The following is a 26506-nucleotide window of genomic DNA, read 5'->3' on the forward strand; positions in this document are numbered from 1 at the left end:
TTACCAATACATGATACTGAATGGTTAACAAAATCTATTCAACATGTAAAATCTGGTGTTAAATTGATACATCCTATCCACACAAATATTAACAAAACTGTACTTGTAAAATTCAGTCTACTAAAATGCCTTTCTGTCATTGAGCTGATTTGCTTTACTCAATAAGCAATGTAATAGTACATGTTTGTAAAAAAAGAAAACTTCTCTTGATCTCAACAGGAGTCACTTTTTATTGTTCTGTGCATCCGGTTCACTAGAAATTCCACTCAGCATCCATATCAAAGCAACGCCAATTAGGGCGCCAGAGAGATGTGCAATGTGATTAACACTTTGTAAGGCAGAACCTCCATGAATACCTCCTGCTAATCCTGTTGAAGCTTGGGCTGCTTCCATCACCTGGTTATATTCAGTGCCAGCACAAACAGAGGTCAAGTTCCTTCCATACGATAAAAGAGTTGAATAGAAACTAGGGAAGAATAAGAAGCATTCATTGAATTTATGTTTCATTACTAGGAGTAGGTAGTTTGCCAAACACAGAGAGCTTTGGCATTTTTCTTCTCTAAGTTCCACCTTATACCAAGTGAAGAGAAGTAACTAAAACTGAATTTGGTATCTCCACTAGCTTCCCCCTCCCTCATTTCTATTACTCCGATATTAGAAATTCAAGTTTAAGCAATAATTTTAGCACTAACAATGCAACTTCATCTTCTAGGATTATGAAATGAGGTGGGATAACTAGTAAATACTGAATTTATACTTCGAGAGATGTCATTGACCAAATATGATATGATATGATATGATAGTTGGGAAATCACAGAAATCTACAGTAGTTCATAATCTATCATTCAGATGAGGAGTTTCATTTGAAAACTAACACATTTAATGTAGGAGAGTGAATTATCAAGTTTTGGATGCCTTAAAGATCGATTATGACTAAAATGGAAGAGAACTAGCTTTTTTAGATAACAATCCACGTAGTAATTTTATCTCTGCTGGGATTTGAACCTGAGAGCTCATGGTTCTCAAATACTTGATTACAGATAGTTAGAGCCTTTTCAATAAACATTTTTATAATTGTTACTAAACTATAAGAAAGAAACAGTCATATCGTCACAGCCTTGTGAAAGCAATTGACCTAGAACTTTGCATTGAAGTGTAAATGTGCCTATAACCCATTAAATTTGGGAAACAATTTAATGTTTTGTGCTATAACCCTTGTAAATATATGTAGTAACCCTAGTAGCCTGATTTGTCCAACAATTAAGCTATGTCATGACAGAAATTTGACATGAATCTAACTGACTTGAATGTAACAATGTCACGTATGATTGATTAGGTTTCAATTAGCGGGAAAGAGCGGAGAGGATACCCTTTCTATAACAAACTGTCCCAATACAAGTACTTCAAGAATCTTTCTCCAGTCCCAAGACATCTGCAGTTAAAACCAAGATGGTTAGACTGGTTTACCAATCAAGCGCAACAGTATACTGTCGACCTACGTCAATCTACACACACAGACATTGATATTAAACGGAGGCACATTAACAAATGCAATAAACAAGAGATGCAGAAATCACCTTCACAAGTACACTAATAGCAAAGAGTCCAAACACTGCACCAGATGCACCAACAGAAACAGCATTTCTTGGAAGAATTAACCATGAGACAAGGTTAGCTCCAGCCCCAGTTAATATATAAGAAAGCCACAATCCAAAGTTTCCTTCCTCCTCTTCAACGAGTTTTCCTGGAAGCTTAAAGTAGGTTAACGTCTATGATTATCATCTGCTATCAAGTAGACAATTTATCCTAAAGTATAACAAGAAACAGAAGTCTTACCAAAAATATACAAAAAGAAAAGGTTGCTTGAGAGGTGGTTCCTGTTTAGTAAAATGCAGATGAAAAACAAAACAATTAGACAGAAGTAATAAACAAAACAAGAGAGAAAGCAACTGATAATTCTGCTGGACTATGGTTATTTTACTTTTCCATTTCTAGTATTTGTAAGAACAATTTAAAAACTCTACATTCTCACCAGTTAAAATGACAGAATGTTGCAGTCACAAACTGGTACCAAGCAGGCCGATTGTGGTATAAGTATAATGCTCTTACTGCCCGAACCTGATATAATCACTTTTTCTATTAGATCCTTTTATTCCAGCAGACAAGAGTAACATTATCTTCACAGAATCCAGGTGGATAACACCCTTCAGAAGGCTGAGTGCCACTATACATGTTCAATTGCTGATCTCTCATCATGCCACCCATCATGTTCAATGGAACTCACCAGCCCTGGTCCAACTTACCAGGGTTGGGTGCATGTTCAATAGCAAACTGAATAAAACGAATCATAAATATTCGTTGTGCAAGTTTTCTTAACACCATCGAATTAAATATATTCAACGAAAGCTGCAATAAAGGGGGAAAAGCAATTTCCAAACCTGGAAGACATGATCTGCTACATATATTCCCAGGTTAAGAAGTAGAATCCAGAAAATCCCATTGACACGCTTGTCTGGCTTCTTCCTTTCAGGCTTCAGAATCTCCAGCTGTGAGGTCATATCTAATAAAGGTGTCATTTAACAGCTTAATATGTTACCTTAGCCATATTCATCAGACATGTTAAATTAAAAATAGCAACTCAATTGAACACGGAGAATGCACGAGCAACCAATCCTAGATAAACTCATGCCACATATGACACAGAAGGAAATAGATTCATGTTTGAACTGTAGAGGAAAATATCTTAATTGCCTTTGTAACTCCACAAACCTCTTCTCTCCACTCCAAATATCTTAATTGGTTCATACATAGATGTGGAGGCACAAAAGACGCCCAAAGAATTCAAGCTTTACTTATCCATTCAACCGACACCAGTACTCTCTTTGTGCCCCAAAAATCTCTTAAAGCTCGAAGTTGTGACTATGGGTGTGTTCGGCATGGAGAAAATGTTTTGCTATTTTTTCATGTTCGGTTAGTAAAAAATTTTGGAAAACATTTTCTCTACGAAAATGACTTCCCTAATAGATGGAAAACAAGTTACACAAGTGACATTCCACATTGATGGTGTCCTCTCCACCTTCCAACACACCTCATTTTCACCCCCACCTCGCCAAATCCAAAATCCCTCATTGTTGTTTATATCTAATAGCCCCTTGTATTTTTTACAGGACCTGGAATCATTAGCCACTTCTTTCAAAACTCTTAAGGGGAATGTAGGAAAAAGATACACAACAACAACAACAACAAACATACCCAGTAAAAAAGATGCAATTTTTTCTTTATTTTAGGTTTCAAAAGACAGCAAGTGTCCACAAAAATCGAGAGATAATTGCAATTCCTGTCTTAAGTTGACTAACAATCAGTATAATTCGACAGATAAATAAACCCATTTTTTACTGAGTGGGGTTTGAGATTCTCCCACTAATCATTAACTTAATAAATGATACAAAAAAGGAAGATAGAGGTGTTACCGGAATCATTGAATTTACAGAGAAGACGAGTTGAGGAGATTGGAACAATAGGTGAAGTTTTGAGTTTAAGGGGAAGGGTTGGAAGAGGGATTAATGGAGGTGTAGATAGCGGCATCGCCATGGGCATGAAAACATTGTGTTTAAGGCCCAGATGGTGCTGATACTGATACTGAAGCTGAAGCTGTTTCATCACCGGAAAATCAAGAATGTAAGAGGCAGCTTATCGGTTTTTCATATCTCCTCCATTTACACGCCTGTCGTGGTCTGAATTTTCACCTTTATCTTCTTCTTTTTTAAATTGTATTCGGTATTTATTTTGAAATTCAATTTAGGCTGAGAAGTTTCATATTAAGGATAAAATCCTCTAACAAATTCGACTATTTATCTAAGAAACTCAAATTCAAAACTCGACACTCTAGCACAATCATTTTGATTTTAACTTGCAAATTCTTAAATATTCATGTTTTTACTTCACAAAATAATATTATTATAAATATTAAATATAAGAAAATTGAATAATAACACATACTTAACAAATATGAAAGAAAAAAAAAATCTATTTAGAGAATTTTTTCATTCTCAAACCCAAATGATAATTATTGATGAACCTCTGGTAATTCTTTTTACCTTCAGCTCTCTTATTTAAATCATTTTTCTTTCATTCTATAGTTTTTTTTAAAAAAAAAAAAAAGTCTTGTAGATAAATGAGAAAAGGGTATTTTAATCGTTTTGCAGGAAATTAAGGAAATCAGACATCAAATTATTTCTTTTAAAAAATAAAATACAGTGTAAATGATAAAAGTATGCATACATTTAGGGTGGAAATTGTAAATTACTCTCTTTTTTTTAGTATGAATGGTTTTATTCATATATGAAAAAAATGTTAATGTGAACTTAGACGTTTGATCATAAATTATAAATATTTTTCAACTATATGTTAGGCCAGAGCAGGTATATGTTACCAGACCGCTTTAGGGATTATTTTAAAACGTATTCAGAATTTTCAAAATATTTGAAATTTGGCCAAAAAATAACAAATTACATACGCTCCACCTCTTTAGGTTTGCTTAGTTCCTATAGGTGGGTTACTCTAGTGCAAGGTGAAGTGCACAACATGTCCCTTTCGAGATTACTATTTATATTTTGTCTCTTTAAGGAAAAAAATAATTAAATATAACTCATTCGCTATAGCGTCACAAAAAACGAAACATTTATTCTATCATTTTCAGATAATTTTAAATTAAGTAATCTAAGATTTTTCTCGTTACATTTTTACTAAGATCTAAAGTACTTCTAAACTTCTTCCAAATTTGAGTGAAACATTTTATATAAGTACTTTAGACCAAATAGTATAAAGTTTGTTCATAAAACTTTTATAGTTGTTCGATAATTTAGACAAAGTATCGTGAAGTTTGATCATAATTTTTCTTGTCAATTTATACAAAGTATTCTAAAGTTTGACAATAATTTTTTTGTAGTTTCTCTACCCCTTTAACCATCATATCTAGAATTTCTAGTGAACTTGAATGAAGCTTGCTTGCTTGCATGAAGCGAGAAGTTATAATTGCAAACTTAAAAAGGAACAAATATAAATGATGACTTAAAATTAGAAGACACACTTGATGAAATTTTTTGAGCAAGTACAAGACTTTACCAAGCCCAAACACTTAAATTTCTGTATAACTTACATAAAGTTCTAAGACTTAAATTGCATTATATCTCTATTTTTTTCTATTTTATAAAAATCCCCTAAAATATCAATCATCCGGATACATAATTGGTTGTACGGATACATTATTGATTGTCCGGATACATTAATGTTGCCCTACAATAAGTGTCAATCTGTTGCGCTAAAACAGGAAATAAATCTGAAAATCTAATTAAATCTCATAAACTACGCTTACGTTTCTTTTTACTATCAATTAGACAGATTTAATATATGTATTAATGTGCTTCATATTTATTGTATCAGATATATAGTTGCAACAAACTTTTGATAATAACATTTTTGTATCACTATTTATGAATTCGATACATACTTGTGTGGCACTTTAATGTATCATATATATACAAGTTAATAAGTATCATATGCATTATTGTGTGTCAAGATCGCTATTATGTAGTCATGACACACTGTTATGTATCAATTTGTTAATCACTTTATTAGATGTCTATCTATAATAGAAAAAGACAGTATCAACGGATTCATATACAAATTTTTTTACCACACATATTTAGCTATGAAAATAGGAAGGTTTATGTATCACGCATATGATTTGGTAGTGTGTACGGATACACATCCTTCTAAATTTGAATAAGGTAGAAGATACATAGTCACACCTAGATACATGATAAATGATACATTTGGTAGAAGTTTTGTGTCAAGTATCAAAACTAATTAAAGTTATGTATCAAAACTAATATTTGAACATGATAATATATTGTGCATGATAAAATTGTAATGTATCTTACTGTTGAAACAAAGACATTATACATTAATTAAGAAACAAAATTAACTTAATACAATAAAAATCTAGTTAATGTATCCCAAATTATAGTCGGAAGATAATTTAGTAATTTGAAAATGATGCATTGTACATGATGAAATTGTAATGTATCATAATGTTGAAATGAAAGCGTTATACATTAATTTAAGAAACAAAAACAACTGGATACATTAAAAAATTGAACCCATATATATCAAAAAAAGATGAACAAGAAAAAATCGGGAAAAAAAATCAACAATCTGATCTGTTTCGACTTCTCCTTCTCAACATTCACTTTAGAAGACGAATGTACATCCACTTTTTTCTACATTCACTTTAAAAGACGAATGTACATCCTTCTTCCCCTTCTTCTTCTCAATATTCTCTCTTGTATCCTTTTTTCACTGTTAATAATGACGTCACCCATGGATCTCGATCCGAAGTTCTTACCAAAGCCCACCAATAGATCGACTTTTTTCGCTTTTTGAGCCTTTTTTCCACCGTCGATTTAGAAGTTGAAGATGCTTCCTTCTTCAAGTAATTGAGTAAGCCCAATTTTGAAATATAGACTTTTATCCATATGTACAGCAATTTTTTAAGATGAAAAACTAAAAAAAAAAAATGAAAACTAAAGTTGTGGAAAGAGATCTACCTCTTGAATAACTAAAAATCATTAGAAAATAGATTTGAAATTCAAAAATGAATTAATGGGGTAATTGTGAAAAAAATTTGTGGCGTGAAAAGGGGAGCAAAAAATCGTGGGAATCAAAAGTTGGAGAAGAAGAAAAGGATGGGAGAGATTTATGGAGTGGAATCAGAAAGTGATAAACATGGGTTTGGGGAGTGGGAGGGAGTGGAAGTTATTATCCGGTAGTTTTGTGTTACACTCAAAAATAAGGGATTTGAAATTTTTTAGAAATGGTAGGGAATAATGGAAATTATGGGGAAAAAAAGGGTGTATATAAGTAATTTTTCCTCAATTTCTAGCGAAAGTACACAAATAATCCGTTTAAGGGGGGGATCATTTTAAACATATATAATTGATTTTTAAAATTATTAAAGTTTAGTAACTCTATAATAGGTTATTGTTACTAAAAAAATCCTAAATTAAATACAAATAAACCTTAAGAACACATAGAGAAAGAAACATAGACCGACTAAATTTACCAAGGAAGAAAGAGAGACTAAAAAAAAGAAAGACTTATCTAAAGCATGTCTTACGTATAAGTAATTTGAATAATTAATTTGGAGACAAACAGTTAAGCCTCAACAATTATGAATTCAATCAATTAATAATCATCCAAATAGTTTGATGTTGTTTTACTTTCATTGTGGTATTATCTGTATTAATTGTAAAGTCTTGTGGTATCGAATCGATCTGCCGGATAGTGAATCACTGGTCAAAGAGCGACCACCAAATATAATGATTTAGTGGGATCTATAAATTTTGAAGATGGTGAATTGGTTCTTCTTCTTTCCCAAAGATTCAAACAAAATCGAGTTTGGATGTAACTAAACAAGACTTGACATATGAATACAAAGGTTAAAGGCTTAATTAAAGGTTACTTAGTAGCCATTTCAAGTTTCATTACTTTTCTTCCATTCCATGGTAGAAGGAAAATGATATTGAAGAATCGATTCATCATTTAGATATTTAACCCTAAAAGACAAATATTGTGATGTTCTAACAAATAGTATATCAAACAGTTGATGAGAGAAATTCCCTAAATAAACCAAAGAGAATACTTACTTTTATAATTGTCTAACACTCTGTTTGAATCATTGTTACCCATTGTATTGTATTGTATCGTTACTATACCTACAATGTTTGTTTTGATTGTTACTTAAAATGTATTGTATTGTATTGTTAAATTTCGTTGTTACGTAACAATGAAAACCCTTATTTTATGGAACAACATATTTGGTGTGTTCTCATTGTTACTTAATTTCTTTTTTCAATTATATCTTTACATAATATTTCAAAATACTATTTTACCCTTTACCTTATATTATTTAATTCTAGACAAACCTCCTACCCTAGAATAATTAAGGATATTTTAGTAAATTTATAAATTATAATACAGTACGATACAATCAAACCAAACAATTAAAATATTATTAAACAACAATAAATAACACAGTCTAGTCAAATATTGTATCTAACCTACAGTACAGTTCAATAGAGTATAATACAATACAATATATTATGAAACAATGGGTAACAATGATCCATGAGTGTAAGGGGACCCTTTTTTTGAACTTTCTCATTATGGGTGGCAAAATGGTCAACAAAGTAGGAATTGTTAGTCAACTCTATACCTACTTTTAAGATCTTGAAATAAATTACTTATTATAGAATGTGTTGTTTTTGCCACCTATTGTTATTGTGCAAGTTTTAAGAAATTAAATCGTTTGTTAGGAAAAGAGTTGAGCCATTTCAATGCATTGTCAAGAAAAGGTCGGTTAACGCTCATTTGAATCAATTTTTAGTTTGACTTTGTTAGCCAATTACAGATTTTTCACCTAACACTTTCTAATCCCTGCATGGGTGTATACAGTACAATAGCCAAGAGATAGACACCTGTTAAATTAAACTATAAAGTTAATCGTTAACACTTTCGATCTAGAAAAATACTATAAAAAGTGAAAACGGGATGGTGGGGATGGGGGCGGCCGCGGTATACATGAGGTGAAGTGAAATGAGGTGCATTAGAGGGTGGGGATAGATACAATAAATGAAAAATGCAATTCACAGAACTTGTTTTTTCTATTTCTACCTAAGAAGTCAGTTTCATTATTATTAAGAAACTTGTTTTTTCTTAAAGAAAATGTTTTGCAAATTTCTTTTGATCAATTGAACATGAAAAAAATGGCTTCAGTGGCTTAGCTAAGGATCATGAAATGTACTTCAGTGGCTTTTTTAAAAGCTTTATGGATCGTTTGGGGATTAATTAAAGTTATGTAAGTATTAATAATGTAGGAATTAACTAGATAAGGTTTAATTATTCTATTTGTTACTCTGTATAAACTCATAATTTAAACATGTTTTAATTATACGTGGGATGATAAATTAATAAGCATATGCTAAATTTTATACATAGCAACTGAAATATTAATTATGCTAATTTAAATACATAAATAATTTATGACTTCCTAGCTAACGAGCAATCAAAACGATCCTCCTTAAGTACGTAATGAAATTTTTTAAAGCATGTGGTCTAAATAAGTATTGGATCTATGGCTATAAATGATACTCATTAAAAGTAAAATGAAAATTTTAAAGCTAAATTTGTTGGTTATTTTTTTATACTAGTAGTCGTAGTACTATTACTCTTGTAATTTGAATATCGTGTCACTATTTAATTTTTTTTTACTTTGAGAATCGTATTATTTTCTTATAGTTATATATATATATATATATATATATATATTTAGTATATGATCTATTATACTTCCATTAATATTTTTCTTAGACTTCTTTACTTTCATTTTTTTTTTCCTGTTTTGTAACACTTTTACTTGAACCAAATTAATTAAAGGTTATCGGAAATAACTTTTGTATCTCTTTAAGGTAGGGGTAAAAGGTCTGCATACACATTAATTTTTTCAGACTTTCCTTGTGAGATTACACTGAATTGTTATTGTAGATCGTCACTAAAATAGAAAAACAATATTATTTTTTCTCGAATATACATACTAAAAAGTAAAGTATGTCACGGAAGAACAATACATTATCATAAGAAGACAAATGAAATTATCTTATGTAAGTAATAAAAGAGTACTTGCACCGAACTTTGGAAAGGACTTTTTACCTCTGCACTATTTAATAGTGTATTTTAAAGGTATATATGTGTCCACGTGGACATCATAAATATAGCATTATTATAAATAGTAATGTGTCCACGTGGGCACATATAAACCTTTAAAATACACTATTAAATAGTGCAGGGGTAAAAGGTCATTCATAAAGTTTGATATTGTAACAGCAATTTCGGTCAAAATTAGAGTATTTTTTAAACAATTTTCCCAATAAAAAGTGGATAACCCTTTTTGGACTTGTACTTAAAATAAAATGGGGAAAAAATAATATGATATCATAAGATAAGACAAATGAAATTTTCTTTTAAAGTGATAAAGAGTTCTTACTCCTATAAATACCCTTTCTAACTAGCCACTATTATCATCACAAACCAACTTTTTGGCTCATCTTTGAGAATTCAACACCAAAATCATATTCATTCTTCATGGAATACTCAACAAGTAGTCTCATCAACTCATTTCAACCCAAAGAAAAACACACAACATTATTCAACCACCAAATCTCAGCCAGAATCCGTGTAGCCACAGAACTAGACATACCTAATCTTCACAAACTTGTAACACAAATGGCAGAATACCATGGCCTATCACAAATATTCACTACCACAGAAACATCACTTTACAACAATTTATTCAAATCACCAAATCCACCTTTTCATTCTCCAACAGCCCTCATCTTAGAAATTTCTCCCAACCCTTTCCCTCAAACAAACCATACTACTACTACGAATTTTGTCCCTATTATCAAGAACAATTACAATTTTGATAATTTAGAAATCCTGGACCACGAACTCGAGACCTATAGGTCCAAATTTAATGGTCATGGTCATGATAATAGTAATAATTGTAACGTTTATGTAGCGGGGCATGTACTTGTTTATCCTAGCTATAATGGTTTTTTTGAGAAACCTGGATTATTTTTAGACCAAATGTTTGTGAGGAAGTGTTATAGAGGGATGAAGTTTGGGAAATTGTTGTTTTCTGTTGTTGCAATGCAAGCTGAGAAAATGGGAATGGGGATGGTTGATTGGCTTGTGGCTGATTGGAATGAAGAAACTATTAATTTCTATGAGAAAATGGGAGCTCATTATATTCCTGAATATAGGCTTTGTAAATTGTATGGTGATCAACTTCAAGCATTTGGTAGGAAATCTGATTGATGAGTCGAGGGTATATTGAAAATAGTTTTTCTACCATCACAAAATATAGGGATAAGATTTGCATGCTTATTATCCTCTTAGATGGAATGACATTGTCTATGTTATTGTTATTGTTATTGATGTAGGTTTTTAAGCACACCGTGCCTTGTATTTCGTATGTACTTAATTAGCTCATGTTTCTACGATCTTAATTTGTATTGTGTTTATTGGAAATATTATAGTGATGTTACATGATTGACTTCTAGGGAAAAATCTAGTGACACAAATCAGGGTTATGTTGTTTTGTTAGGAATGTGTCTCAACTGCATATCTATTTTTTAACGAAAATGAAAAAAAAAATTATACTCCCTCTATTTCAATATACTTGTGGTGTTTTTTATTTACACATACTTCGAGAAAATACTAATTAGAATTAATGTTTGACTAAATATATATATAGAGAGAGAGAGACAAATATAGTACAAACAAAGTAAAAAAAATACATTTTCTAATTGAGAATTGTTTTACTTACAAATAGATGAATCCAGAGCATAAGATAATTTATATTCATGTTAGTCTCATTGTTTAGGACTATGTTGTTTTTTTTTTTTTGGCAGCAAAACTACAGGTGAGAGAACCTGAGGGCAGTATACAAAAACAGATTAATTTGTTATAACGAGAGCAAAAAGAGGTTCTATGGTCAAACCTTACCTCTACGATACGAAAACAGATTGTATGGCTTAATTTGTTATAACGAGAGCAAAAAGATGTTGAATTTATTTCTCTCAACCTCTGGCCTATACAAAAATATAGAAGTAATAAACTAACATAGAAGTTAGGTATGTCGTATTTTTATCTAAAATTTGAGAGTCCAATTGAAAAATTCTTTAACTTGCAGGTTATAGAAAGACTGATAGAAGAACTTGGAAGCCATCTTTGATGCTTGTTTCGACATAAAACCCGCTACTTGATTTGCCTCTCCGCAACAATGAGAAATCTGAGCTATTCTTATTTACTCAAGGGGCTATAATACTCAGATTGGAACTATCGATTATTTTACAATAACTTTAAAGTAAAGTAAGGAGACTTAGTTAAAAACCTTCATGGGATAAGAAAGAATATATTGGATAAAGCGCCACCAAATTCTTATTTGAATGATAATGCTAAATCATATCTTATTTTAGAATTTGTGCTTGTGCTTTTATTTATGTTAAAAATTGAGATCTACCATGAAATCTATAGAAAACTGTTTGAAGAGATGAAGAAATATGAAGAATTACAGAGAAGATTCTAGATGGCTATCTCAGATATTTTCGATTGATTGTTTACATCTGTACACTGGGATATTTATACACAAATAATCAAAGCAAACAAACTATGAGTTCACACTGTTTAGCTAACTAACTGATTCTGTTAAGTAACTAATTAACAAACAATATAAAAGGCAATGTAACAGTAACTATCTTCAATGCACTGCTATGCAAGTTGTCAATCCCTCAACACCCTCCTCAAGCTAGGGGCAATGAAAATGTTTTTCATCCCTAGCTTGGATAAAAGATAGGAATGCTGGCAGTGAGTAAGACCCTTGGTGAGTATATCAGCCTGTTGCTCCGAAGTACCCAAATGAATAAGAGAAATCAACCCAGCTTGCACTTTCTCGCAGATAAAATGACAGTCAATGTCGATGTGTTTGGTGCGCTCATGGAACACCGGATTAGAGGCAATTTGAATGGCTAACTTACTATCACAATGTAGGGGCACAGAAAGAGAAATATCCACATTAATCTCAGTAAACATACCAATTAACCAAACGAGTTCAGCCACAGTGGAGGCCAAGCTGCGATATTCTGCCTCGGCTAAGCTACGTGAGACTGTGGACTGTTTTTTTGACTTCCAAGAAATAGGAGATGAACCAAATTTAACCAAGTAACCAGTGACAGAGCGACGAGTGTTGGGACATGACGCCCAATCAGCATCACAAAATGCAGACAAAGTGAGATCACTATCTGAAAAAAGGAGCACACCAAGTCCTGGAGAATGTTTGATATAACGAACCACTCTAGTGACAGCAACCATGTGGAATAACTTGGGTGCGTGCATGAACTGACTCAATGTTTGAATGGCGAAAGAAATATCAGGTCTGGTATGAGTTAGATACAGTAATCTACCAATAAGCCTTTGATAAGCACTCACATCCGTAAGTGGGGGATCATCAGAAGAATCAGTAAGGTTGTCTAGTTCGACAGAAGTGAGCTTCAAGTGTAATTCAAGAGGAATACCTGTAGGTTTGGCACCAGCTAACCCCAAATCAACAATGAGGTCAAAAGCATACTTACGCTTGTGCATAACTATTCCTGGCTTGCTCCTAGCAAACTCAATCCCTAGAAAGAATCGAAGTTCGCCAAGATCTTTGATCTTGAAATTAGCTTGTAAGCAAGACTTAGTATCCTGAATCATATCCAAAATCATCCCCAGTGATCAACAAATCATCAACATAGACAAGAAAAATGATAATCTTTCTTTGATACTTCTTAGTGAATAAAAAGTAATCGAAATGGCTCTGTGAAAAGTCAAAAAAGAGCAAAGCGGTGGTTAACTTCAAGTTTCACTGCCTGGAGGCTTGCTTGAGACCATATAGAGACTTAAGTAATTTGCAGGCATGAGTGGACTGATTATGAGTAAAGAAACCTGGAGGCATAGTCATATACACTTCTTCCTCTAAATCACCTTGTAAGAACGCATTATACACATCCATTTGATGAATGTGCCAGTGCTTAGTGGCTGCCAATGATATTACTGCCCTTACAGTGATCATTTTTACTAACGGAGAAAAAGTCTCTTGATAATCAATTCCATCTTGTTGGCTATATCCCTTTGCAACTAACCTTGCTTTAAACCTTTCAACCTCACCATTAACTTGATACTTGATTTTATAAACCCACTTACAACCAATTGCCTTCTTCCCATGAGGCAAAGCTACAACATCCCATGTATGATTATCCTCTAATGCCTTGATTTCGGATTCCATTGCTTCAACCCATCGTGGATCTTTGGCAGCTTGGGCACATGATTTAGGTTCTATGTCAGCAGAAAACTTAACAACAAAACTTTGATATGAATTGGACAAGGAGTTATAGTTCACCACATCACCTATAGAATATAAGCAGGCAGGATTAGAAAAATGAGTGCCCTTATGAGGCATAACAAAATCTTTTAGCCAGATTGGGGGTTTAGTTTGTCTAGTGGATTTTGTGGGTGCTGTAGGAAAAGGGTCAGATGATGAATTTTCAGCAACGTGTATGTTATGCTCAAGTGAGCAGTCAGAAGATATTGAAGTAGAAAGAAAATCAGGAGAGCTTGGAATGGGAATGGTAGACAGTTGAGTTGTGACAGGTGCAGAAAGATTGGTTTTATGGACTATCACTGAAGTTGGGGATTCAAGGTCTAAGAAGGGATCAATAATTTGTGACATAGGGACTGTATTAAGGGAAAAATAGTCTCATGAAAAACCACATCTCTGCTGACAAAAACTTGCCTCTTATCAAGATCAGACACCTTATAACCCTTTTGATACAAACCATAACCAACCAGAACACATTTAGCAGCCCTGGAACTGAACTTATCTTGCCTGGGTAATACTGAAACATAACACAAGCAACCAATAACTCTCAAGTGATGCAAGGAAGGTTCTCTACCATACAATAATTCAAAGGGTGATCTATCTTAAAGAACAGTAGATGGTACTCTATTGATGATGTATGCAGCAGCCTCAACACAACAACCCCAAAACTTGGATGGTAAATTTCCCTGAAACTTGATGGCCCTGGCTGTTTCTAGGATGTGCTTGTGCCTCCTTTCCACCACTCCATTTTGTTGTGAAGTGTATGGACAGGAACTTTGGTGCAAAATTCCATGACTTTTGAACAAATCACTACAAGCAGTATTGAAAAATTCTGATCCATTGTCAGATCGAAAAACTTTGATATGCTGTTCAAAGTGATTTAGAACCATAGGAATGAATGTTTTAAGAACACTTGAAACATCAGATTTCACTCTTAGTAAAAAAATCCAGGTCCATCTAGAGTAATCATCTACTAAAGTGAGGAAGTAGTTCATGCCATTGCATGTAGTGACCTTGTAAGGTCCCCAAACATCTAAATGAATCAATTCAAAACAAATAGTAGATCTAGTAGTACTATGCTTAAAAGGAAGTCTTGATTGCCTGGCCATAAGGCAGATATCACAATGGCCTAAAACATTACTACAATTATTGATAAGAGTAGGAATTTTCTTCAAAACTGGTAGAGGTACATGCCCCATCCTCTTATGCCAAAGTTTTGAATCTGGTACCTCTTTTGCCATTAGAGAGTGACCTGTAAGTGAATGACCATTGCTATGGTGTTCCCTCAACCAGTAGAGTCCTCCATGTTCTCTATCAATCATTTTTACCCTCTCATCGGAGAGGTCCTGAAATGTGCAGAAGTTAGGATAAAACGAAGCACAACAATTCAGCTGTTTTGTAGCCTTAGACACAGAGAGAAGGTTGAATTTAAAAGTGGGAACACACAACACATCTTTGAGAACATCACCTCCTGCGAGATGATTGTTTCCTACATGTGTAATCTTAGTAGATTCTCCATTAGGCAGCTGTACTTTCCCTTTGTTGCCTACTTTAGTATGGTCAATCAATAAATGTGAATCTCCAACCATATAATTAGTGGCCCCTGTGTCAACAATCCAACTAGGATTAGCATTAGAAGCAAGAAGAGATGTACCTGCCATGTGAGCACTAGCCTGATGACCAGCCATTTCCTTGTTCAACATCCCTAAAATCTGAGCATATTGTTCAGGGGTGAACACAGGAACAGTCACAGGAGCAGTATGGGGATTCAATGGTGGTGTTAGATCAGGTGTTGGATTCCCATCTGCATGCACCATGTTGCTAGTAGCAGTAGTGTCTCTGCGTTTGGACTTGAAGTCAGCAGGGTACCCTATCAACCTGTAACAATTCTCTTTCAGGTGGCCAGCTAGTTGACAATGACTGCATTTCATCAGTTTGAAACACTGAGTTTTGTTATGTCCTTTCGCGTGACAAAACTCACATTCCAAACCAGATTTCTTAGGCTTAAAACCTGAACCTCTAGCTGTGAACAAGGCAGTAGGATCCATTCCGCCATTTCCAGCAAATATTTTCTGAGTTTCATCCTGCAGCACCATAGCATAAGCTTGGTTGACATTGGGAATATGAGATTTTATCAAAATCTGGCTCCTAGCATGAGCATAGCCATCGTTAATCCCATAAGAAACTGTAAAAGCCTTTGGTATTGGAGATGTGCAACATAATCCTTACATTTAACACAATCACAACACGGAGGGGGCATTAATGAGTCATACTCATCCCATAGGTCATTCAGCTTGGAGTAGTATGCAGAAACCGAGAGAGTTTCTTGTCCTAATGTAAAAATTGACCTATGCAATGAGAACATACGAGATATTATAACCTTGTCAAACCTCTCTCGTAAATCCTCCCAAATCTCATGAGAACTCAATCGAAACAGTACTCCATTGATTAGATCGCGGCTTACATTGTGCATGATCCACGATTTGACTACGACATTACAACGATCCCAAAGCAACTCATAGTCCTTACCAAAAGTATTATATGTAATAGATCCATCCACAAATCCAAATTTATTTCGAGTGAGTAGAGACAGATGCATAGCTTCACGCCAGAGTGAGTAATTCTCCATGCCAAGCAGAGGCATACCAATAGACATTGAACTAGGAGCATCAGATGCGTGCAAAAACAGAGGGTGATGATAGTCAATTCCAAATGCATCCTTGGATCGAAGAGAATCAAGGACAGGAGTTCGAATTTGAGCATCAATGGCAACTCCATCAACATCCATCGTGACAGCGGATTTGGAGCAAAATCAAGCAATTATACAAACAACAAAGAGAAATTTCTTGATCTCCAATCAATCCGCGAAGGAAATCCCTAGATTTACTCCTTAATGCTCTGATACCATGTTAAAAATTGAGATCTATCATGAAATCTGTAGAAAACTGTTTGAAGAGATGAAGAAATATGAAGAATTACAGAGAAGATTCTAGATGGCTATCTCAGATATTTTCGATTGATTGTTTACATCTGTACACTGGGATATTTATACACAAATAATCAAAGCAAACAAACTATGAGTTCACGCTGTTTAGCTAACTAACTGATTCTGTTAAGTAACTAATTAACAAACAATATAAAAGGCAATGTAACAGTAACTATCTTCAATGCACTGCTATGCAAGTTGTCAATTCCTCAACAATTTAGTAACGTGATCTACATTGCATTATAGTTGTTTCTATTTTTGTAATCACTGAGTTAATTATTTGGTGAATTTCATAACACAAATGTATGATTTAGAATAAACTTGGTGAATTTCATAACACAAATGTATGATTTAGAATAAACTGATTAGGTCTGACTTAGTATGTAAGTATTTTCTAGCTTTGCCCTTATTTACTATATTCTCGGTAAAATTAGTGACTTAAAGTCAAATTCTAATAAAAAACTTATATCAATTTGTTTTTCGTACTTGTTTATAACATATTATCTAGGGGTGTACAAAATCGAACTGAAAACCGAACCAAACTGTAAATCGAGTCAAATCTAGTGGTTTGGTTTGACTTGGTTTTATTGGAAAAGAAAACCCGACTATATTTGGGTTGGTTTGGTTTTAACTAAAAAAAATCAACTCGAGACCAAATTAACCCGACATTATATATGTAATTTTAAAATTTTATTTTATACATAAAAATATTTACTTTGATATAATTTTAAAATATTTCTTATACTATTTCATAGTTTTTATCTTTTAATATATTATTTCAAGTTTAAAACTTAGAATTCGGAATGGTCCAATAAAGATTATAGTTCATAGATGTTGATAATTATAATAAAAATTAAATCAAAATCAAATAAATACTAATGCAAAAAGAAAATCAATTCAACACTAAGAATGACAATAATATTGAATATTTGTTCTTTAGTTTTACATTGGTTTAGACAATTAAAATACATAATCTAATTTTAATTTTCCTTAAATATTTAGTGATGTTATACTTATTAAACTTATTTTAGCATGATTTAATACTTTTAAATTATGATCATTTTCATTATGACTTTGCGATATTTATTTTATATGATGATTTCATTATTTATTTTTATTGAATATTTTAGTGTCATCAGTACTCATCTCATATTTTGTGTTATTTTCTTAAGAAACACCTTAGATAATTGTTTTTTGGTTGGACTAAAGAAATATTTGGAGCACAAGTTAATTATATGTTTGTATGCAAACTTTACCGAAAAAATCCAAAAATCTGAAAAAATCCGAGGTTTATTAGTTTGGTTTGATTTATAAATTCGACACAATGGTTTGGTTTGGTATTTGAAAAACCCAAACCAACCCAAGGTTGGAAAACCCGAAAAAATCCAAATTTTATTAGTTTGGTTTGATTTATAAATTTAAAACTTTTACACAAATGATTTGGTTTGATATTTGAAAAACCCGAACCAACCCAGTCATGTACACCCCTAATATTATCCTTTAAAAAAATTCACAATTTGAATTTCACATGTTAATATTATTGCTATTGATTCAAGTTAATAAGATGTTAACCATGTATTTGCGATACAATTTGCTTGATTTGTTGTATAAAATTTTATTTACTAATATGAAAATGTGATAGTTATTCTTATATATTTTTATTATAACAATATGCAATATTTTTTACTTTTTTTTTCTACAACCTAAAATATCATCTAATCGAAAACTAAATTATTAAATAACAATAAAATTTGAAAATTGAGACCTTAAATTTTTAGATGTCTAAAGCAAAGGCTTCACTAGCCTCCTCTTGAGGCATGCACAGTATTCTTTCATTGTAATTTTGATATTTATGATAGAGTTTGGTCGAGATGGGTACCATAGTAAACTTGGTTGATCTTGATTCAAAACTTGACTCAATTTAGTACCGTTACAAACTTGATTGAGATCGATTCGACATCCAAACCTAATAATGTACCTAACATTCGAGTAAAACACTTTTTGATACAAATTTATTGTGAAACTGCTATTGAACTTTATTCTTGTCTCATAATTAAATTACATTTTTTTGTGTAAATACCAAATTGCACCAACAAATTAAAACGTAACCACAAATTTTGCAATAAATTAAAAGGAAGTCATCAATTTTTGTGATGAGGACAAACACAATTATGTATGCCTATGTCATTTGCAAGACAAGGTGGTTGAACCTTATTTCCATCTTGGTACCAAATCAACCTTTTCTTAGCAAATTCACTTACAAAATTGTCAAGCATTTGAGTAGTAACACCAGGCATAACAACCACATGTGTCATGTCTCTTTCACATGAGAGTTGCCATTTATGAATAAACTCTAGTTCCAATGGTCTCTCGAAAACAACAGTGATACTATGTTCATTCAGCATCGCACTTATTCCTGAACTTCGAAGGCTATCTTTCAAATAATGAGCATTTCTTATGCACCTTTTAGCATCGTCTTGAAGTGTAGTATGACATTTTTTGCTCAAACTATACCATAAGAAAATTGGTGCATGACCACCTCGACTACCAGAAATTGTGGCATCTATTGAAGCAATATACTCAATATTTCTTGAGAGTATGTCAACGTGCTTTTTTCTTGCTATTTGTATGCCACAAGGCATTGGACATCCCAAGAATTTGTGGCCGGAGACGCTTACACTTCCAATTGGCTTCTTGAAGGTAATTTTAGGTGCCTATATATAATCATCAACATTTTGTTTTTAATATCTTTAAAGCATATAAGAAATGTAAAATAAAATTATACTATAATAAATAAAAGATTTTGTGCCAAATTATTTAGTAATAGTACTATAATTGCGTGACAATAATAAATATGAATATTTATAATCAACACTTTATATCATTAAAGGACTTTAACTACTTTAGATATAGTAACATTAACTCAATTATTACTGCTAAGTGGTACTTGATGAACCAATAATGATGACAATAGAAATATATATGGTGAAGCTCTTACATTTTTTAGGAAAGGTATTATAAGTCCACATAATGCTGCATCACAATGGATGTAGAACTTATCTTGAGAGTAACCACACTCTTTAAGTGTCTCAATAACAACATCAAGGTTATCAATTCCTCCTTTGAACGTGGTTCCTATAAAAAAAATAATATTGATTCAATTTGTGATAGAAGTATATAAAAACAAGAGATCGAAGATTGCTCAGATGATAAACATCCTCCACCTCCAAGTTGGTTCGAGTCATTCACTAGGAGGGAATTAAAAGAAATAGAAGTACATATAGTTACTATACTAGGCTATTCTAGAAACCTTACTCGAAAATCTATGATATCTTTAAAAAAATCAACTTAAATATTTTTTTCACAAATATTATTTAGGTACCAATATTGAGATGGAGAATAGCAGGTTTGTTTTTGTTGAGAAGTAACTTTGATCTTAAATCATGATAATCCATCTCCCCAGTTAACAAGGTCCCAATAACTTCACATTCCATTTTATACATTCTTGCAGCTTTCAAAACTGAATAATGTGATTCTCCAGAAGCATATAGAATTCCATCAGGAAATTGCTCTCTCCTGCACGTACCAAATTAAAAATCGATCGATATATATGTAACGTGATTCCAAACATAATATAATTATATAAACTAAAGATCGATAATATGAGCAAGCTGACCCTAGTAAAATGCCATGAAGGTTTCCTTCCGTGCCACAATGTGTAACGTAACCCCAATATTGATCCTTTTCGATTTCCCAAAGTTTGGAAAACCAATCCAAAACACCAACTTCAAAGTGTCTTGAGTGCATTCCATAGTCGTTTTCAGTGAAAGGATCACCAAAATTGTTCAAGTGATAGCGTAGAAGAGGAGCTAATGCAACGTATTCATCACAATAAATGTTATGAGGATAACCTGCATGCATGCAAACAACAATACTTTGTCAAAAATATACACTATTCCCTCCGTACTCTACTGGGTACGGAATTTAAGAAAATAAAGAGACTTTTGAATATCTTGTGGACTTAAAGTAAAGGCGTCATGTAGAATATATTAGAATGGTATTTAATGTTGTGGTTTTAAACATGTCAAAGAAAAGTTGAAATTAAAGAGTATTTAAAAATTAAAGAAAGAGCCAGGAGGCGATATTCTTTTTTAAACAAACTAAAAAGGAAAGTAAGAAAATCAAATTGAAAAGGAGGTAGAAGTAGAATTATTCCCTTCGATCCGTCTCAAAATACTTGTGTTTTTCATTTACATGTCTCTAATTAATTAAGAAATCATTAATTAGGAGGGGTGTTTGACTATTTTTATCCTTATTTATGTCTTAATTATATGGAGTAGTAATTTTTTTGATGCATGCATGGTCCAAAATCATGCATAAGTTAATTACTTATTATTCTTGGTACATATTTCATTGGCAATTGATGTGTATTAACTTAATTTAAATACGTACGAATAAGAAAAGTAAGAATAATGTTGTTAAATAGGGTAATTACCTAGAAGCATGGTGGCTCTTTCATCAAGAATCTTCATATAATCATGTAGTAGATGAGTAGTTGAATCAAAATTAAGCTCCCCTAAAGCATGGCCATTAATAATTTTGTTAACTTCTACTAATTGTGAATTATGACAACCGTTATTAATGCTAATCACACCTCCATCTTCTAATATTGGATCATGGCAACCGTTTGATAAAATTTTCACCTGCATATATCCCCCAGAACTATAGTAATTAATATTGATTCGTCGAACACATTATATCGACTACGTACAACAACAATAACAATAACAATATATATGTATATTTCGAAACGGAATATATATAATAAGATAATCTAAACGTACATAGTATACGTACCTTGTTTGGATTAAGACCTTCCATTCTTAAACAAGAGATTTTTTTTTGTACGTATGTTGTATAATTAAATATATATCGAAGAGTAAATATGACTCTAAGGTTGTTGTTTCATATATATATATATATATATATATAGGGGGCTAGAGCCTAGATGTCATATATTTCTTCCTTTAGACTTAGAAAAAAGAAAAATAATGAAACGTACGTCTATGTTTGATCACGTTTAACATTTTAGTATCCAGCTATGAATGATTTTTTTTTTTCTTCTTTTGAAAAATGTAATGGTCAATCTTTGAATTCTTAAGCCCAATCTTTGAATTCTTAAGACCATTGCATTTTTCAAAAGAAGAAAAAAAAACCATTCATAGCTGGATACTACAATGTTAAACGTGATCAAACACAAACGTACGTGTCATTATTTTTCTTTTTTCTAAGTCTATATAGAAGTTACTAAGTACATGTTTTGCCATCAAAAAAAATAATTTAACCGTCCAATTTCTAACACTCAAATTTACTCCAAATAAGATCAAATTTAAAATAAAAGTTTCATACATCATAAACATCAACAAACTATATATAAAACCAACATGGGTTGTGGTGCACTGATGGGAGTGTTTTACCCTTAACCAGAGGTCTCGGGTTCGAGCCCTGGATATGGAGAAAAATCATGTTGAGAGCGTCACCCCCGAATAGGCACATTTCAGCCATACATGATTGAAAACACGTTCTTTATTTATTTATAAGAAGATTATTAACTTTACAATAGTTAAATATATGAATATAAATTTTTATTTTTATTTTTTGGGCGGCCGGATGAGGAGGATAGCTTTAGACCACAAATCTTATCGAGAGACCCTTAATTATGATCAATTTGAGACTAGTTTTTGTATGCTAATCATATTTACCAAGCTTTAAACCAAGAGGAAATAATAACATTTTATTAGGATATACAAGACACATCATATAAATGTCTTTTTCTATTTCTTTGGACTAATATTCCATATGATCCTAATAAAAGCCAAATGAAAATAAATTAATTAAATTGCAGTAGTCGCCATTTGTAATGGTATTCAAGTAGGATTGAAGTTAGAGCAAGTTGTAAGTTCCAATTGAGCCAATAGCATGCCTCGTGTTCTTAAACAAACTCAATTGTATTATGGGTCAAACTAATTTTTCTCCTTTTTTGATCGACATAATTGAATATCTTTTATTTTAGGGAATTTTACCCGAATTTCATATTGTTGAGTTAATTACATCTTATTTATGCTCTTTTTCAAATTACGAAAAATCCTTAAATTTGATGGAATCTAGATACATCCCAAAACTTTCCCGATACATTGTGTCCCGATTTCAGATACATCCTTAACTTCCCAATACATCGTGTCTCGATTTCAGATACATCACTCAACATTTCGATACATTGCGTAAAGTGATGTATCCGAAATTAAAAGGAGTAGAGATTTTTGTCATTTTTTTAAGGGTAAATTTCATATATGACAAACAGATTTAAGCAAATAATGTTCTATAGCTATAGTTTATCTAATTACGCTCTATGGGTATAGTTTAGTTTGTAATGGACCATTAGATTTGTATATCTCGTTTTTTTGTTTTAAATTTATACAAAAATAATAATAATTAAATGAATACATGAGCACTAAATACGGCAACAAAATAAACTGTTAATTAATCCCTTAATTGATGCGACAAAATCAGTTTTAAAAAAGAAAATATCCTTACAATTTCTTACCAAAATGGACTCCTCAAGCTATAAAATTCTCCCTTAAAATTGAGATGTTTTATTTTTACTAGGTTATAACAATTAAAATTTGGTTTGATTTCTTCATCCATAATATAACAACAAATATTTTCCAATTTAAAACTAATAATTCGATTTAGTTCTTCCAATCTAATTGTTCATTTGAAATAAAAAAAAATTCAAATCATGAACTCTGAAATATACAAATCAAAATTGTATATAATTATCATGAGCATATACAATCGTATAAGATATACATATGATAAATGCATGAGAACTATTAGTATATATACAACTGGTCCATATATACAAATAAGTAATTAAATATTATTTCTGAAAACGACAAATACATATATCATTTGATATACAAATTAAAATGTATATAAATATCATTAACAAATTCAATCGTATAATATATACAAATAATAAATGCTAGAAAATTATTAACATATTCAATCGTATAAGATATACAAATGATAAATGCTAGACAACTATTTGTATATATACAATTGACAACCTTTTTGTATATATGCAATTGATATATATATATATATATATATATATATAAGTAAACAATTGTATATTACACATAGAAATATACAATAAAAACGACAAATACATAGACCATTGTTTCATCCCTGTTGAACTATAAAACATTTTTCCTCAACTTTTTCGCGTCTATGTTTTGCTTGAAAAAATTTCAAAATTTGTTGCATCTTAATTGAGTCATTTCAGTGCTTGGCTCCAAACTCTTCAATGGATCTAGTTTCTTCATTTGGTTTAGATTTAACAATAGATCTTGCAATATCTTAGAATGCTTGAGTTAGATCCAACGAGAACGATGGTGGATAATCAACAAATTTGACACGCAATTGTATACCTCTAGTAATCCTGTTGGATGGAGTTACTTTGTCCATTTTTTTTCTAATAAAATCTGAAAATTTGAAGATTGAAGAAAGATTTTTGAGAAAAAAAAGACAAGCATAAATCATATACAAACGAAAAACAATAAAAAAGAGTTGAAACACGTTTTGGGCGATTATCTTGAATTGTGATGCCATGATTAGGAGGGAGAAAGTAAATTTCGAAATTAAAAATCAATGTATATGAGTGATTTTAAGAGAGAATTAGAGAAGGGAGAGAGGAGAGATAAAATTAGATTTGTATAAATGAATACTCAAATAAGGGAAAGGACTCTTTTTCGTTCATTATACAATTAGTTTGTGGGTCCCATAATTAATAGCAAATTATAAAAGACTATAACCACACACAGTAATTAATTGAAATTGTAACCGTGAATAATAAACTGATAATGTTTGTCAACTCACGTAATTTTCCCTTTTTCTAATGGTAGAAAAAATTTAAAAATATAGTAAAATAAATTAAGTATTTAGATAATTTTTCCTTAATTTTACATTGGGTTTTGGGCCCATGGAAATTTAAGCTTAGCCCGTGATTCTCGTTTAACAAAGGAAATTTTGGTCCAAATCTAAACGTTGGTGGTGGAGCACTACAATTTAATTACTAATATTTGGAATAATACATTTTTGGTTTAATTATTACTTAGTAACCTTTGATTTTGGTAATTAATTATGGTATGTGATTTAACATATTTATAACCTTCAATTGATTAAAGTATGTTTTTACTTACTTTAGACATGAAACATGTTATTTGGACAATTTTTAGAAGTTTATAACCCTCAAATCTATATCTATATAATAGCCGTCTTCATTTTAAAACTTTTATATAATTACAAGGGAAGTTATACATTTTTAAAAAAATAAAAAACCATCTTTACATTTTTTTTCCTTTTATGTTTCTAATTTTTATTTTTATTTTTGGATTTTTTAATTTTAGTTAAACAGGGGAAGTTATACATTTTTTTTAAAAAAAATTGAACTCAAAACCCTTTTTTGCAGTTTTTTTTTCTTTTATGTTTGTAATTTTTATTTTTATTTTTGGATTTTAAATAATTTAATAATAAATTATTATTATTATTATTATTTTAAAACCCATTTTTTATGGTGCTGAAACGTAGGCGCTATCACCTCTCCTATTATATAGATATAGATATAGATTTAAATTATTTAAATTTTGAATTGAGAAGTTAATTAGTTTTTAAAAAATAAAGTTCTAAAAAAATTTAAATTCTTTTTAAAAATAAAATCAAAACTATTTGTAATTATATTAAATTAGATATATTTATTTATTACAGATTACAAAATTACTTAAAAAATCCACCACGTTACTCAGTTAGTGGAGAATTTCGAGGAACCATTTCAATTAGGGGAGAAATTTAAGGAACCATTTCAATTAGGGGAGAATTTTAAGGAATAATTTCAAATTTAAAATTAAAATAAAATCTGAAAATTAAAATTACATACATAACTATCTTAATAATAATAATAATAATAATAATAATCTGGAAATTCTTTATAATTAAAATTAATTATTTTTACTGAATTTAAATATTAAATTCCAATTTTAAATTCTATATAGCAGTTTAAGTTTTTGTTTTTTTTAATAGTCAATTAAATTTTTACGTTTTTTAATAAATTCAAATAATGATGGAAAACTTCCAAGCAGTTACTTGTACGGTTTACACTTTTATAGGATAATGAATCACAAATTTTGTAGCAACACTACGGGTGTGTTTGGTATGAAGGAAAACATTTTCCGGAAAATGTTTTCCAATTTTTTCATGTTTGGTTGGGTTAAATGTTTTGGAAAATGTTTTCCAAATCAACTCATTTTCCTCAAATTTAAGGAAAATGACTTCCCTTCAAAACTTAAGGAAAACATTTTCCAAAACTCTCTTCCAACTTCCAATTAAAAAAAAAATTGTTGAAAACATCAATTTATTTTGTCCCT

At 31.3% G+C, this 26506-nt stretch overlaps 3 protein-coding genes across 3 annotated transcripts; 1 reads left to right on the top strand and 2 right to left on the bottom strand.

The window, feature by feature from the left end:
• LOC125842496 (rhomboid-like protein 11, chloroplastic) lies at window positions 1–3739 on the bottom strand. Its single transcript, XM_049521796.1, has 7 exons — window positions 3471–3739; window positions 2439–2560; window positions 2033–2118; window positions 1837–1877; window positions 1578–1744; window positions 1370–1432; window positions 1–396 (listed from the first exon to the last, which is right to left on the bottom strand). Exons 1-7 carry the CDS (start codon window positions 3658–3660, stop codon window positions 223–225), a joined length of 843 nt encoding a protein of 280 aa, XP_049377753.1. The 5' UTR covers window positions 3661–3739; the 3' UTR covers window positions 1–222.
• Window positions 3740–10341: 6602 nt separating this feature from the next.
• LOC125843017 (L-ornithine N5-acetyltransferase NATA1-like) lies at window positions 10342–10935 on the top strand. Its single transcript, XM_049522269.1, has one exon. The coding sequence runs from the start codon at window positions 10342–10344 to the stop codon at window positions 10933–10935; it is 594 nt and encodes a 197-aa protein (XP_049378226.1).
• Window positions 10936–19162: 8227 nt separating this feature from the next.
• LOC125843018 (serine decarboxylase-like) lies at window positions 19163–21902 on the bottom strand. The gene is made up of 6 exons (XM_049522271.1): window positions 21879–21902; window positions 21517–21724; window positions 20698–20932; window positions 20404–20597; window positions 20020–20156; window positions 19163–19735 (listed from the first exon to the last, which is right to left on the bottom strand). The coding sequence occupies exons 1-6, from the start codon at window positions 21900–21902 to the stop codon at window positions 19163–19165; spliced, it is 1371 nt and encodes a 456-aa protein (XP_049378228.1).
• Between the last annotated feature and the right edge of the window lie 4604 nt (window positions 21903–26506).

This window comes from Solanum stenotomum, chromosome 10 (genome assembly GCF_019186545.1).
Source record: "Solanum stenotomum isolate F172 chromosome 10, ASM1918654v1, whole genome shotgun sequence".
NCBI classification, from domain to species: domain Eukaryota; kingdom Viridiplantae; phylum Streptophyta; class Magnoliopsida; order Solanales; family Solanaceae; genus Solanum; species Solanum stenotomum.